The 14,253-nt window shown below is 45.2% G+C and overlaps 1 protein-coding gene and 1 pseudogene across 1 annotated transcript in view; one reads left to right on the top strand and one right to left on the bottom strand.

Moving 5' to 3' along the window:
- LOC126135927 (proteoglycan Cow) overlaps nt 1–14,253 on the bottom strand; it is a 274,813-nt gene that overhangs the window by 154,976 nt on the left and 105,584 nt on the right. Inside the window, exon 3 of the mRNA XM_049915203.1 lies at nt 8,208–8,310. Coding sequence (XP_049771160.1) covers nt 8,208–8,310 — 103 coding nt within the window. The remainder of the gene's footprint in view (nt 1–8,207; nt 8,311–14,253) is intronic.
- On the top strand, nt 1,225–1,342 carry LOC126095292 (5S ribosomal RNA; annotated as a pseudogene).

Consider the following 14,253-nt stretch of genomic DNA (forward strand, 5'->3'; position numbering starts at 1 on the left):
TTTGTCCCTCTCTCTGTTCAGCTGCGCCTCTCCGTTCGCATGTCGCCTGGAACGCATTACGACGCTACTGACACGACATGCTGCTCCTTCACGACAGCCGAGATCCCAGGCGTTACCAATCTTTTTCATTTCCACCCCCGCACCCAACCGAAGAGATAGACAAGATGTCAAGTTAATATTGCATTGTTATACGGTTCTGAGGTATGTTTAAAGTTTAAATATTAAAGTCTATTGTTCATTGGAAAGTTAGTTTAAAATAAACTATAAAATTTGTACTAAAAAGCAACCTATTAAAAACGGTTTTTGATTTTGCTGAGCAACAGTCATAATATTTTTGAAAGAAACAACCGCTATTTGACTGTTTTATTGTTTATTTAAGTACAGCCCAAGTTTCGACCTTTTGTGTCGTTTTCGAGTATTTGCGTTGGGGGTTGGGTTGTTTGCGGAAGAGACCAAACAGTGAGGTCATCAGTCTTATCGGATTAGGAAAGGACAGGGGAGAAAGTTGGCCATGCCCTTTTACAGGAACCATCCCGGAATTCGCCTGGAGCGATTCAGGGAAATCACGAGAAACCTAAATAAGGATGGCCGGTCGCGGGATTGAACCGTCGTCCTCCCGAATGCGAGTCCAGTGTGCTAACCACTGCGCCACCTCGCTCGGTCTCAAGTATCTGATTTTATGTATTTAATATACATCACAGGACACTTAACACGTTGTCAAGCTTAATTTATGGCCAACTTTGAGGCTGATTTAAAAATGGCATAAACGGCCAAAACCTGGGCAGTACTTAAATAAACAATAAAACAGCCATATGGCGGTTGTTCCTTTAAAAAATAATAAAAACTGGTTAAAACAGACTAATTTTTTTGCCTGTCAATCGCTTTTTATTTCAAAACGACCGGTTTTGGGCGACGTTGCTCATTTTCAGATCATCTGTCGCATATAATCTATCTTAATGGAACTATCAGCTCAGTATATGACAGTGAACTTGTAGTTCCATTAGGAAAGATTACTCCGCAATTGCGACATGTGATCTCAATATGACTAACAATACCGGGAACCGATCATTTTGAAAGAAACAGCGATCGCTGTGCACCAGATCTGTGATGGAAATCACTTACCTCCTTTCATTTTTTTTAGTCAGAATCTTCTTTCATGAACCTATTATTACAAATCTGTCACAGTTCGAGTGCATTTATTTTTGGCACCTAAAAGCCAGTTAGGGCAACGGCCTTGCCTCAGTGGATACACCGGTTCCCGTGAGATCACCGAAGTTAAGCGCTGTCGGACGTGGTCGGCACTTGGATGGATGACCATCCAGGCCGCCATGCGCTGTTGCCATTTTTCGGGGTGCACTCAGCCTCGTGATGCCAATTGAGGAGCTACTCGACCGAACAGTAGCGGCTTCGGTCAAGAATACCATCTTAAGACCGGGAGAGCGGTGTGCTGACCGCACGCCCCTCCTCTCCGCATCCTCCCCTGAGGATGACACGGCGGTCGAATGGTCCCGGTAGGCCACTCGTGGCCTGAAGACGGAGTGCTTTTTTAAAAGCCAGTTAATAAATTCAAAACGCAACTGGTTTTATGTGATACCAAATAAATCGACAATTTAAATCACAGTCGCAGTTAATAATACAGAATAGACATCACGAAGGCATCGAATGCCTTCAGGAAGTCAAGGAAAACGGCAGCACCTTAGTGCCGATGTCTTCTGTACATCAGTTCATTGGATCAAACAACTTTTCTTAGGAATTGTATGTTGGTGACAAGTTTCCATTTGCACTGACGTTAGTGTCTGTACTGCAGTGTTCTGTAAAACCGACAACGGCTATAGAAGATGCACGAGCCCTGGGCGGGTCAGGAGCAGCCGGGTGTAGCCTGTAGGGGCAGTCCGTCACCCCCCCCCCCCCCCCCCCCCCACACACACACTGGGCGCTGAAATACTTCAGCGGCGCTGCGGGCTCGATCGCGCCTGCCGTTTACGGCGCTCGCCGTGATGGATGCTTATTGAAAAATTGGGAAAGAAACAAAAATGGCTCGCGGAAACGTCTGACAACGGCAGTATATATCTCGTGCGCCGGCCATGAATCACGGCTCAGCGCTGCGCGGTCCGCACCGAACACGTGCTTTACGAAGGAATTTCCGGCGCGCACACAGTGGACGGCTGCTACTGGTGGTAGGGGGGGGGGGGGGGAATGGAAGGCGGCCACCATAAAACACGACACGACACACCGGGGCCGACAAAAGGAGCCGCCACTTGCCGCCGACCGGCGCTTGGCCCGAACAAGGCCACCACACGTCCTCTACACCTCATCTGCACTTTCATTGCGGGGCCTCCGTAGGGTAGGCTGGCTACTCCAATATCTGATCAAAAGCATCCCGACACGCCTATGTAATGCGGATTTCACTACATGTCACGAGGCGGACCCACAAGTGGAAATGGAGACTGTGTGTGCTGTGCCGTTAGTAGAGGAGCAGTAACAGGTGAGAGCGTCGACCCCCGTGGAGTTCAGGGACTTCGAACGTGGGTGTCACCTGAGCAACACGAATGCCGGACATTTGCCACACTTGCCCCTTCGCCAGGTAGCGATCCCTCAGGTAAGGGACGCCCTTCCTCGTACTACTTCTGTCCGCTTTCAAACCGCCGTCTCCACATCTTACTCGATACAACCACTACGTAAGGGACCTTCTTCTTCGACATCTTGGCGAAATACAGAGCTTCTTTTCCGAAATCGAAATATTTCTAACTTTTGGGAAACGAAAGCAATACCGACGATTATGTCAGTACGTAATTAGTTCTGCCAAGTATAAATATAGATTCCTCTGTCTGTACTGTAGCTTCCTTTCACTCTTGCTGATTGAGACAGAAACAGTCCATCGCCATGGGAGCAACAAGAAAGGAACGATGTAAACAGAATGCGAATGTACGCTAATCATTTCTTTTTGATCACTGCATTTGTGCCTACTTTAATTACTACAACTGCATGCCCAAAAGACAATAAGGAAAGAAGAAATGGGAATGGGAATGTTTGAAAAGAAGAACGACATACTCCATATTAATTTACACGCTAAGATCCGATATCTCTTGCGGCGAAACATTAGTTAATAAAGTGTAGCGGGAAATTTTCAAAAACATGACTGAAAATACGTTCACTAAATAGAGATAAGAACATCTATCATTGACATTTCACCTCAAGTCGACGTACAATTTTAAAATGTTAGAAATAAGGAAATGAAGTAATACAGAATGCTATGCTAGTAACGTACGTTGTTGTTCTATATTGTTTAGCTCTGGTATTTACAGGGTCACAGAGAAACCATCCTAGGTTTTGGAGGGAAAAGCCGTAATTGTAATGATCTGCACTACAACAGAAACAAGAAGCACACCTTACGGAAAAACAATGTAATGTGTGTTCCAGCTCACAAGCGACATTGAAGCAGATAGTTCCTGTCACTTAGTATGGGCAGAGGCTATATTCGACAACCGGAATAAATTAATAACTGGCTCCTTTTACCGACCCCTGGTCTCAGATGAACAGTTGCTGAACAGTTCAAAGAAAACTTGAGTGTCATCACAAATAGGTACCCCCCTCATACAATTATAGTTGGCAGTGACTTCAATCTACCTTCCGTATGTTGACAGAAATACATTTTCAGATCCTATTGTATATAGAAAACAACTTCCCACACACCCGCCAGGACCAATTCAGCTCTTATAAGGCTGCCCAAGTCTACTGTCGGTGACGTGACTGTGAAGTGGGTAAGCGAAGGAACGATCACAGGTAAACTAAGACCAGGTAAAGCTCACATACTGACAGGGATAGTCGAGCAATACGCAGGGTGTTTCTAAAAAATCGTATGAAATCAGCGGAAGGAGCCACTCTTTAGCTCCAAAGTGTTACCAACTGCGCAACTAGCGCAATGGCTGTATGTAGAAAGTTAAAAACAATAGGGTACAAAGATCGAGCAGCTGCTTACAAGACACAAATCTATAAAGTCGATGCTAAGTGGTGCTTGAGGTGGTCTACAGCAGGAGAGCGTGAGCGATCGCGCATGGATAGTGAGCGCTCGCGGTAAGAAGAGGTGGTCAGAAGTCGTTACGTAGAGCACGGGAAGTGCAGACTGTGCGCTGTCTTCCGAGGAATGATCTTGTGTAAGGTTCACCGTAGCATCAGACTCAAGCCTAAGAGGGCTCTTCAAAAAGTAAGGTAACTTTTCAAATTGCGCGGACAACGTACGTTGGATTATCTATCTTTTCTTTTTGTTCTGTTGGTACACGAACGTGTGTCCACAGTCTCAAGTGTACAGCATACTTCGTTTGCATTTGACAGATAGACGTGTTTTAGTGTGCTCGTCGATTTTCGATTGTTATAAAACATGGAGCAAAGAGTTTGCATCAAATTTTGTGTGAAAACTGAACCAAGTGCTTTAAAACACTTGAAATGTTGACAGTGGCGTACGGTGAGTTTGCTCTACGTAAAAAACAATGTTTACAAGTGGTACAAGCTCTTCCAAGATGACCGAGAACATGCCAATGACGAACCTCGCTCTGGACGCCCCAGCACATTAACAACAGATGATAACGTCGAAGCTGCGAAGAAAATTATTTTGGAAAATCGTCTAATTACCGTAAGAGTAGTTGCTGAGGATGATGGCACATCAGTCGGCTCGTCTCATGCAAGTTTTTCGGATGTTTTGGGCACGAGACGTGTGTCAGCGAAGTTTGTTCCAAAACTTCTCAATTTTGATCAGAAGAACCGTCGCATGAGCATCGCTCAAGAGCTCTCGGATGACGTCAGTGATGATTCTGATTTGCTCAAAAGAGTCATAACTGGTGGCGAAACATTGGTTTACGGTTAAGACGTCGAAAGCAAAACCCAATCGTCCCAATGGAAGCATCCTGGCGAGCCAAGATCAAAAAAAGCACGCCAAGTTCGATCAAATGTCAAAGTTTTGCTCACTATTTTTTTCAATTACAGCGACGTAGTGCATCTTGAATTATTGCCTAACTTCGTATGGTCAATAAGGAGAACTACGTTGACGTTATGCGCCGTTTGCGAGAAGCAATAGGCAAAAAACTCCCGGAATTGTGCAAAAACAATTCACGGCTTTTGCATCAAGACAATGCACCTGCTCATTTATCATTGCTTGTGAGAGATTTTATGGGCAAAAACATCACGACAATCATGCCTCAGCCACCGTATTGACCGGATTTGGTCCACTGCGACTTTTTCCTCTTCCCAAAAGTGAAGAGACCTATGAAAGGACGAAGATTTTCAACGATTGACGACATAAAAACTGCATCGCTGGAAGTACTCAAGGCTGTACCAAAAAGTGCTTATGAGAAGTGCTTCGAGGATTGGAAGAAGCGTTGGCACAAGTTTATTGTATCTGAGGGGAATTACTTTGAAGGAGACAACATGAATAGTGATGAATATATAAATATTTTTGTCATAAAAATATAAAGTCGCCTTACTTTCTGAACACACCTCGTATATGCTTACGGCGTCATGCTTGAAGTGGAGAGCAACATAGATTAAATCTACGAAAATCATTATGATGGCTGCGTAAGGGAATTGAAAACCGAGGTCAGACACATCATCAATTTTTTTCCTTAGTTTGTATTATGGGCGGCATTGGAGTACGGTAGTCCACGTTGCTGCGTTACATGTAATACAGTGGTGGTGTAATATCTAGCATACCTGCCTTGTGAGCAAGCAGACCAAGATTCAAGTCCGGGCCATTGCATAAATTTTAATTAATTTCTTCAGCTTCGATCATTACCGTAGATAAAGATGAGTCTCAAATGCCTCAACGAAAATTTGACTATATCAGATCTATGGAACATCATCAATAATTTATTCTTAAAGTTTTCGTCAACAAAGATCCGCCGGCCGCGGTGGTCTAGCGGTTCTAGGCGCTTCAGTCCGGAACCGCGGGACTGCTACGGTCGCAGGTTCGAATCCTGCCTCGGGCATGGATGTGTGTGATGTCCTTAGGTTAGTTAGGTTTAAGTAGTTCTTTCTAGGGGACTGATGACCACAGATGTTAAGTCCCATAGTGCTCAGAGCCATTTGAACCATTTTTAGCCAACAAAGTTCCACTACGTTACGAGATTTCTCTGTGATTATGTTGGTGTCATTGCAAGTTTGAACGTAGTAGGATAGGCAGACAACCTGAAAAGGAAATGAAAGGGCTCAATCTATAGTGGGGATCAGTGAAGTGAAGTGAAATGGGATGAGATGAGATGAGATGAGATGAGATGAAATGAGATGAGATGACGATTTCTCGTCAGACGAATATACGGTAATATCAAGAGCACAAGTAAAAGATACAACGGATGTAGCATTCGTTATGAATAAGGGAAGCCAGAAAATCTGAAAAGGGGAAAGTGAAATAAATAGAAAGTGCAGGGAAGCTACGACGAAATGGCTGCATGAAAAATGTGAAGAAATAGAGAACGAAACGACTGTCTGAAGGAGTGACTCAGCATATAGAAAAGTCAAAACAACCTTCGGTGGCATAGAAAGCAAGGATGGTAACATTAACAGTGCAACGGGTATTCCACTATTAAATGCAGAGGAGAGAGCGGATAGGCTCTATGAGGGGGAAGATTTGTCTGATGACGTGATAAAAGAAGACCAGGAGTAGATAGAGAAATAAATAGGGGATCCAGTATTAGAATCAGAATGTAAGGAAACTTTGGAGGAATTAAGATCAAATAAGGCAGAAGGGATAGATAAAACGCCATCAGAATTTCTAAAATCTTGGAGGTAAGTGGGAACAGAACGACTATTCACGTTGGTGTGTAGAATGTATGAGTGTGGCGTTATAAATTCTAACGTTCGGAGGAATATCATCCACACAATTCCAAAGACTGCGAGAGCTGACAAGTGCGAGAATTATCGCACAGTCAGCTTGACAACTCATGCATCCAAGTTGCTGACAAGAATAACGTACAGAAGAATGGAAAGGAGAGTTGTGGATGTGTTAGATGACGATCAGTTTGGCATTAGGGAAGGTAAAGGCACCAGTGAGGCAATCCTGACATTGTGGTTGATAATGGAAGCAAGATTAAAGAAAAATTGAGACAAGTTGATAGGATTTGTCGACCTGTCAGATGGTGCAAGATGTTCGAAATTTTGTGAGAAATAGGGGTAAGTTATCCGAAAGGACGGGTAATAATACAATATGTACAAGAGCCAAGAGGGAATAATAAGAGTGGAAGATCAAGAACGAGGTACCCGGATTAAAAACGGTGTAAGAAGGGATGTAGTCTTACGCCCCGTACTCTTGTATTTATACACCGAAGAAGCGATGATTGAACTAAAAGAAAGGTTCAGGAGTGGAATTAAAATTCAAGGTGAAAGAAATCAATGACGCGATTCGCTGATGACATTCCTATCCTGAGTGAAAGTGAAGAAGTAATACATGATCTGCTAAATGGAATGAACAGTCTAATGCGTAAAGAATATGGATTGAGAGCAAATCGAAGAAAGACGAAACTATTGACGAGTAACAGAAATAAGATCAGCGATAAACTTATCAAAATTGGTGGTCACAAAGTAGACGAAATTAAGGAGTGGACAGATCCGACAATAAAGGAGCAGATTCTCTGCGATAAAAGGAGCATATGGAGACAACAGTGACAAAGAGGAGGGACAGAATGTTACATCTGTTAAGAAATCAGGGAGTGACTTTTATGTTGCTAGAGGGAGCTGTAGAGGCTAAAACCTGTAGGGGAGGACAGTAAATTTCTGAGGACAATGTATGCAAGTGCTACTTTCAGATGTAGAAATTGTCACAGTAGAGGAATCCGCAGTGGGTCGCATCAAACCAGTCACAAGGCCGACAACTCTTAATAATAATAATAATAATAATAATAATAATAATAATAATAATAATAATAACACTTATCGGCCAGTGCAGGATATTTTATATACTCCTGCCGTTGGAGCAGGGAAATCGCTTTCAGTGGGGCAATAGATTCTATGAACATACTGATGGCGTGGCTATGGGAAACGATTCAGCACCGTTGTAGTGAATATCCACGTGGAAAATTTAAAAAACCATCCCTGAAGACGGCCAAGAAGAAACACAGTCGTGTAAGCGCCTTTCCCTGCAGTGCATTTACGATATCTGTAATATTCGCAAAATGAAATTATCTATGTTCACACGCGCAATGAAAATGTTCCGAGGCACTTACCCGTTCTTGTGTAGCTCCTTCTTGCTGACACAGACAGCGGTGAATGCATCTTCAAGAAGACACAGCTCCTTCTTCTTGCAGTTCAGAGGACGGCACAGGTCACCTGGAACAGGAGGAGAGCAAACAGATTGTTAAAGTGACGGGGTGTCAGAGGTGGGAATCATAGTTACAGCTAAAGAGCGACAACAAACAATAATGTCGTCAGAGCTTACTGTAGCAACACAAGATAGGTAACTCTTTTGATAATAACAATGGTCAACAACTAGCTATAGGGCTCGAGAGTTTAGACAGCGTCTGCATTTACGAGTGGTAAGGTATGAAAGAAATGTCTCAACGGACACGAAGCATGATAGCTTGTAATAACGCAACCATCATTTGTCGCTTCGCAAATAATACTAAATAGAGCGCAACTAGGGTTGTACATCCGAATTCATACCCATAGTTTCTTTTTAACATGGAATTCCTGGTCCAAACGTTTATTTTCATTTTTATTTTTGAACTTTGGGCATGATCCACTTACCCAGCCTCCAATATATGCGATGCTACAACACTTATTTTACTTAACAAACGATATACTGTACCACACACACACACACACACACACACACACACACACACACATTCGTTGTAAAGACTCTCTCTACTCTGTTTGGAAAATGACCGAGAAGTGCTAAGCAGTGTAGTAATTCGGTTGTGGCGTGGTATCGCAATGAGCAGCCGAAAATGATGTTACCTGTATCCTCCTCCGTCCCACAATCGCAGAGGGATGAGTCGGTCAATTGTTGCCGGTACAGGTGCAGTCGGTACCTACCAAGGAAGTACCACGGTGGCGGAGGGATGCTTTGCGGTGTAGTTGCATCACGTCTTCCCCTATACTGACACGATAGGCTCCGCTTTTGTGATCTGCCGCCGCGTAGCTCTGAGAGCGTCTGTGTAAAGAGCATGTACGTACGTCTTTGTCCGAGGTGATTGGCAATCTTAGCGAGAGCTTCAACAATTTCGTTGAGCGTGATACTACAGTGCCCCTTTGCTCATAGCATCAGGATTTTCTTCTACGGCGCTGTAGTTCTAATCCGGTCTGTAATACGATACCCGGGCGTGGTGGCCGAGCGGTTCTAGGCAATTCAGTCCGGAACCGCGCTGCTGCTGCGGTCGCACGTTCGAATCCTGCCTCGGGCATGGACGTGTGTGATGTCAAATGGTTCAAATGACCCTGAGCACTATGGGACTTAACATCTGTGGTCATCAGTCCCCTAGAACTTAGAACTACTTAAACCTAACCTAAGGACATCACACACATCCATGCCCGAGGCAGGATTCGAACCTGCGACCGTAGCGATCACGCGGTTCCAGACTGAAGCGCCTAGAACCGCACGGCCACACCGGCCGGCTGGGTGATGTCCTTAGGTTAGTTAGGTTTAAGCAGTTCTAAGTCTAGGGGACTGATGACTTCAGATGTGATGTCCCATAGTGCTTAGAGCAATTTGAACCATTTTTTTTTATAATACGATAAACCAAATAATTATTGGCATTATTGACGGCGTTATTCTATACGAGCGTCAACTTTGATCGCGAATCAGTCAGAATAATGAGGGAGTTGGAATTGGCCACCACGGCGTGTCTGTTCGTCACAGTATGCGCTACGCACGCCATCTGAAGTACGAGATCCATCTGTGTAGAGACGGTGCGCATTTTTCAATACATCTGAAAAGACCTTTCTTGCATGCTCTTATTAGGTTCCACGTACGGTGTATCCGATCCGTACGAATGCCTAAATCCGTTGTCAATTCCTCTAGCCTATCATGAAATACTGACCGTGTGACGCTGTTGCAGTTCGGTCGTACAGTGGTGAAATACTGCAAAACATATAGGCTAGTGGCGGGAGTTTCTTTATAAACAAGTATCTTCTAGAGAAGCATTTCTCAGCCAGTACGCATATCCTCCAAATGGTCTTGCCCATTTGAGTAGGTATTTGGAGCCAACGTAATGTGTTCTGTGGGAACGGCCTTGCCGTAGTTGATACACCGGTTCCAGTGAGATCACCGAAGTTAAGAGCTGTCGGGCGTGGCCGGCACTTGGATGGGTGACCATCCAGCCTGCCATGCGCTGTTGCCATTTTTCGGGGTGCACTCAGCCTCGCGATGCCAATTGAGGAGCTACTCGACCGAATAGTAGCGGCTCCGGTCACAAAAAACCATCACAACGACCGGGAGAGCGGTGTGTCCTATCCGCATCCTCAACTGAGGATGACACGGCGGTCGGATAGTCCCGATGAGCCACTTGTGGCCTGAAGACGGAGTGCTAATGTCTTCTGTGTTGGGAGGCTCATTAGCTTTGGAATAAAGAGCATTCATACAGGTTGACCGTGGAGCATCCAAGCAGCACCTGCAAGCTTTATACTGACACCTGTCAAGCGTTTGTAGAGCAGACTCAGTGGCCGAGCCATAGCAAAGGCAACCGTGGTCCTTGCCGGATTACAGTACGATACACAGGGTGTTTCCGTAATAGCGTGCAGAAATGTATCAGAACGTACAGGATGCTCCGCTGAACAGTTTGAGGTAGGGAACCTGGGGTCGAAGAAGCCACCTCAAGCAGATAATAGGAATGAAATCATACTACTGTGTACTTTTTTATTTTCATTACTTACACTGAACTGCAAATACCATCACTGACACAATGAACGTATCATTTGTACTGTATCTTTAAAATGTGCTGAAACTGACGGCGATCAAACGCAATGCAGGCATGACATCGGCGAACAAGATTCTGTATCACTCTGACAAATATCCCTGGTGTTTTTCGAATCACATCACAGGCAGCTACAATTCTGGCAACTAATTCCATCTCCGTATCCACTTGGGTCTCATACACAAGTGACTTTAGATATCCCCATAGCAAAGAATCAAGGGGGTTCAGGTCAGGTGACTTCGCAGGCCATGGAACAGGATCTCCTCTTCCAGTCCAGCGACCAGGAAATACAGTACTCAAATGGTTGCAGACATCCACACTGAAGTGAGGCGGTCCGCAGTCATGTTTTATCCACATGCTCTCACGAACAGCCAAGGGTACGTTCTCCAACAACTCAGGTCGAACTCTTTGCACGAACCTCAAGTATAGGTGGGCATTCAGACGGCCAGGCAGATGATATGGCCCAGTGAGATTGTCACCTGCAATACCGGCCCAGATATTCACCGCAAACCGTACCTGATGGTGTGCCTCTACTACAGCCAATTCCTACTGTTCAAAATACCATGACGATCAAATGAGACCTCGTCAGTAAATAGCTCGATTTGGAGGAAATCTGGTGGAACAACCCATTGATGGAACAACCACTGGAACAATGCGACCCTCGGTGCAAAGTCAGTCACAAACATTCCGTGGAATATTGTGGGTGATATGGGTGTGCATCATCACTTCCTAGCAATCAGGCTCGTTCTTCTCCATTCTTACTGGAAATAAGGCATGTACATGTAAATAAACAGCACAGTACGTGTAGACTAACATGCGCATTACCTGTAAATAAGCTGGAAAACAGTAATGCTAGACAAACGGGTAGACCAGTTTACTTCTACATCTCCATAAGCTGGTTTCTCCAACCCCAGGTTCCCTGTCTCAAATTGTTCAGTGGAACATTCTCTATGTCCTGTTACATTTTTGCACGCTCTTACGGAAACAACCTGTAGATACATCTCCTTGTGCCGCCACCGCTCCAAAACCCCGTAACTGAATGTATAATATCAATTACCTTTTCGCCGCGCGGGATTAGCCGAGCGGTCTCAGGCGCTGAGGTCGTGGACTGTGCGGCTGAGCCGGCCGAAGTGGCCGTGCGGTTCTAGGCGCTGCAGTCTGGAACCGCAAGACCGCTACGGTCGCAGGTTCGAATCCTGCTTCGGGCATGGATGTGTGTGATGTCCTTAGGTTAGTTAGGTTTAAGTAGTTCTAAGTTCTAGGCGACTGATGACCTCAGAAGTTAAGTCGCATAGTGCTCAGAGCCATTTGAACCATTTTTTGTGCGGCTGATCCCAGCGGAGGTTCGAGTACTCCCTCGGACATGTTTGTCCTTAGAATAATTTGGGTTAAGTACAGTGAAAGCTGATGGCCTTAGCAGTTAAGTCCCATAAGATTTCACACACATTGGAACATTTTTGAATTGCCTTTTCAGTTTTTTGCAGAATGTATTTCATACGTGCGGACAAAGTGAGCTTGTAGTCTCAGGCCCAAATGTTGGAAGGGATGTTGAGTGGATACATAATGTTTTATTTTAGCTTGGACACAATTAGAGGCTATGTAGAATGCTACTCATCCACATCATATTCGAAAAATGTTTACTTCATTTACCAGGTTCGCGATTCCTTGATGCCTCACAATGTGTCATGTCAACCGATTTGTAGCATCCTCAAACGAATGGACGTTTGAAATTGTGTAAAAAACTGTGAAATGGTTCAAATGGCTCTGAGCACTATGGGACTTAACTTCTGAGGTCATCAGTCCCCTAGAACTTAGAACTACTTAAACCTAACTAAACTAAGGACATCACACACATCCATGCCCAAGGCAGGATTCGAACCTGCTACCGTAGCGGTCACGTGGTTCCAAACTGAAATGCCTAGAACCGCGCGGCCACTTCGGCCGGCTGCAAAAAACTGTCAACGAGAATAATTATAACGTGAGTATGATGTACATATATTATGTGTGATGCAAACTACACTGAAAAACCAAAGAAACTGGTAAGCATGCCTTATATCGCGTAGGGCTCCCACGAGCACGAAGAAGAGCCGAAACACGACCTGGCATGGACTCGACTAATGTTTGAAGTACTGCTGGAGGCAACTGACACCATAAATTCTGCAGGGCTGTCGATAAATCCGTAAGAGTACGAAGGAGTGGAGATCTCTTCTGAACAGCACGTTGAAACGCAGCCCAGATGTTCTCAATAATATTAGTGTCTGGGGAGTTTGGTGGCCAGCGGATGTGTTTGAAATCAGGAGAGTGTACCTGGAGCCAACTGAAGCAATTCTGGACGTGTGGGGTGTCGCCTGGTGGAATTGCCTAAGTCCGTCGGAATGCACAATGGACATGAATGGATGGAGGTGATCAGACAGGATGCTTACATACGTCTCACCTGTCAGAGTCGTATCTAGACGTATCAGGGGTGTCATATCACTCCAACTAAACATGCCCCACACCATTACAGAGCCTCCACCAGTTTGAACAGTCCCCTGTTGCCATGCAGGATCCCAGAACTCATGAGGATGCCCGCATCTCGTGGTCGTGTGGTAGCGTTCTCGCTTCCCACGCCCGGGTTCCTGGGTTCGATTCCCGGCGGGGTCAGGGATTTTCTCTGCCTCGTGATGGCTGGGTGTTGTGTGCTGTCCTTAGGTTAGTTAGGTTTAAGTAGTTCTAGGTTCTAGGGGACTTATGACCACAGCAGTTGAGTCCCATAGTGCTCAGAGCCATTTGAACTCATGAGGATGTCTCTATACCGTACATGTCCATCCGCTGGATACAATTTGAAACGAGACTCGTCCGACAAGACGCCATGTTTCCTGTCATCAACAGTCCAATGTCGATGTTGACGGGCCTAGGTGAGGCGTAAAGCTTTGTGTCGTGCAGTCATCAAGGGTACACGAGTGGGCCTTCGGCTCCGAAAGTCCATATCGATGATATTTCGTTGAATGGTTCGCAAGCTGACACTTGTTGATGACCCAATACTGAAACCTGCAGCAATTTGGGGAAGGGTTGCACTTCCATCACATCGAACGATTCTCTTCAGTCGTCGTTGGTCCCGTTCTTGCAGGATCTTTTTCCGGCCGCAGCAATGTCGGAGATTTGATGTGTTAACGGATTCCTGATATGCACGGTACACTCGTGAAATAGTCGTACGGGAAAATCCCCACTTTATGGCTACTTCGGAGATGATACGTCCCATCGCCCGTGCGCCGACTATAACACCTAACACCACGTTCAAGCTTGCTTAAATCTTGATATCCGCAGTAACCGATCTAACAAATGCGCGAGACACTTGTTGTCTTATATAGGCGTTGCC

This window comes from Schistocerca cancellata, chromosome 1 (genome assembly GCF_023864275.1).
Source record: "Schistocerca cancellata isolate TAMUIC-IGC-003103 chromosome 1, iqSchCanc2.1, whole genome shotgun sequence".
Classification (NCBI taxonomy): domain Eukaryota; kingdom Metazoa; phylum Arthropoda; class Insecta; order Orthoptera; family Acrididae; genus Schistocerca; species Schistocerca cancellata.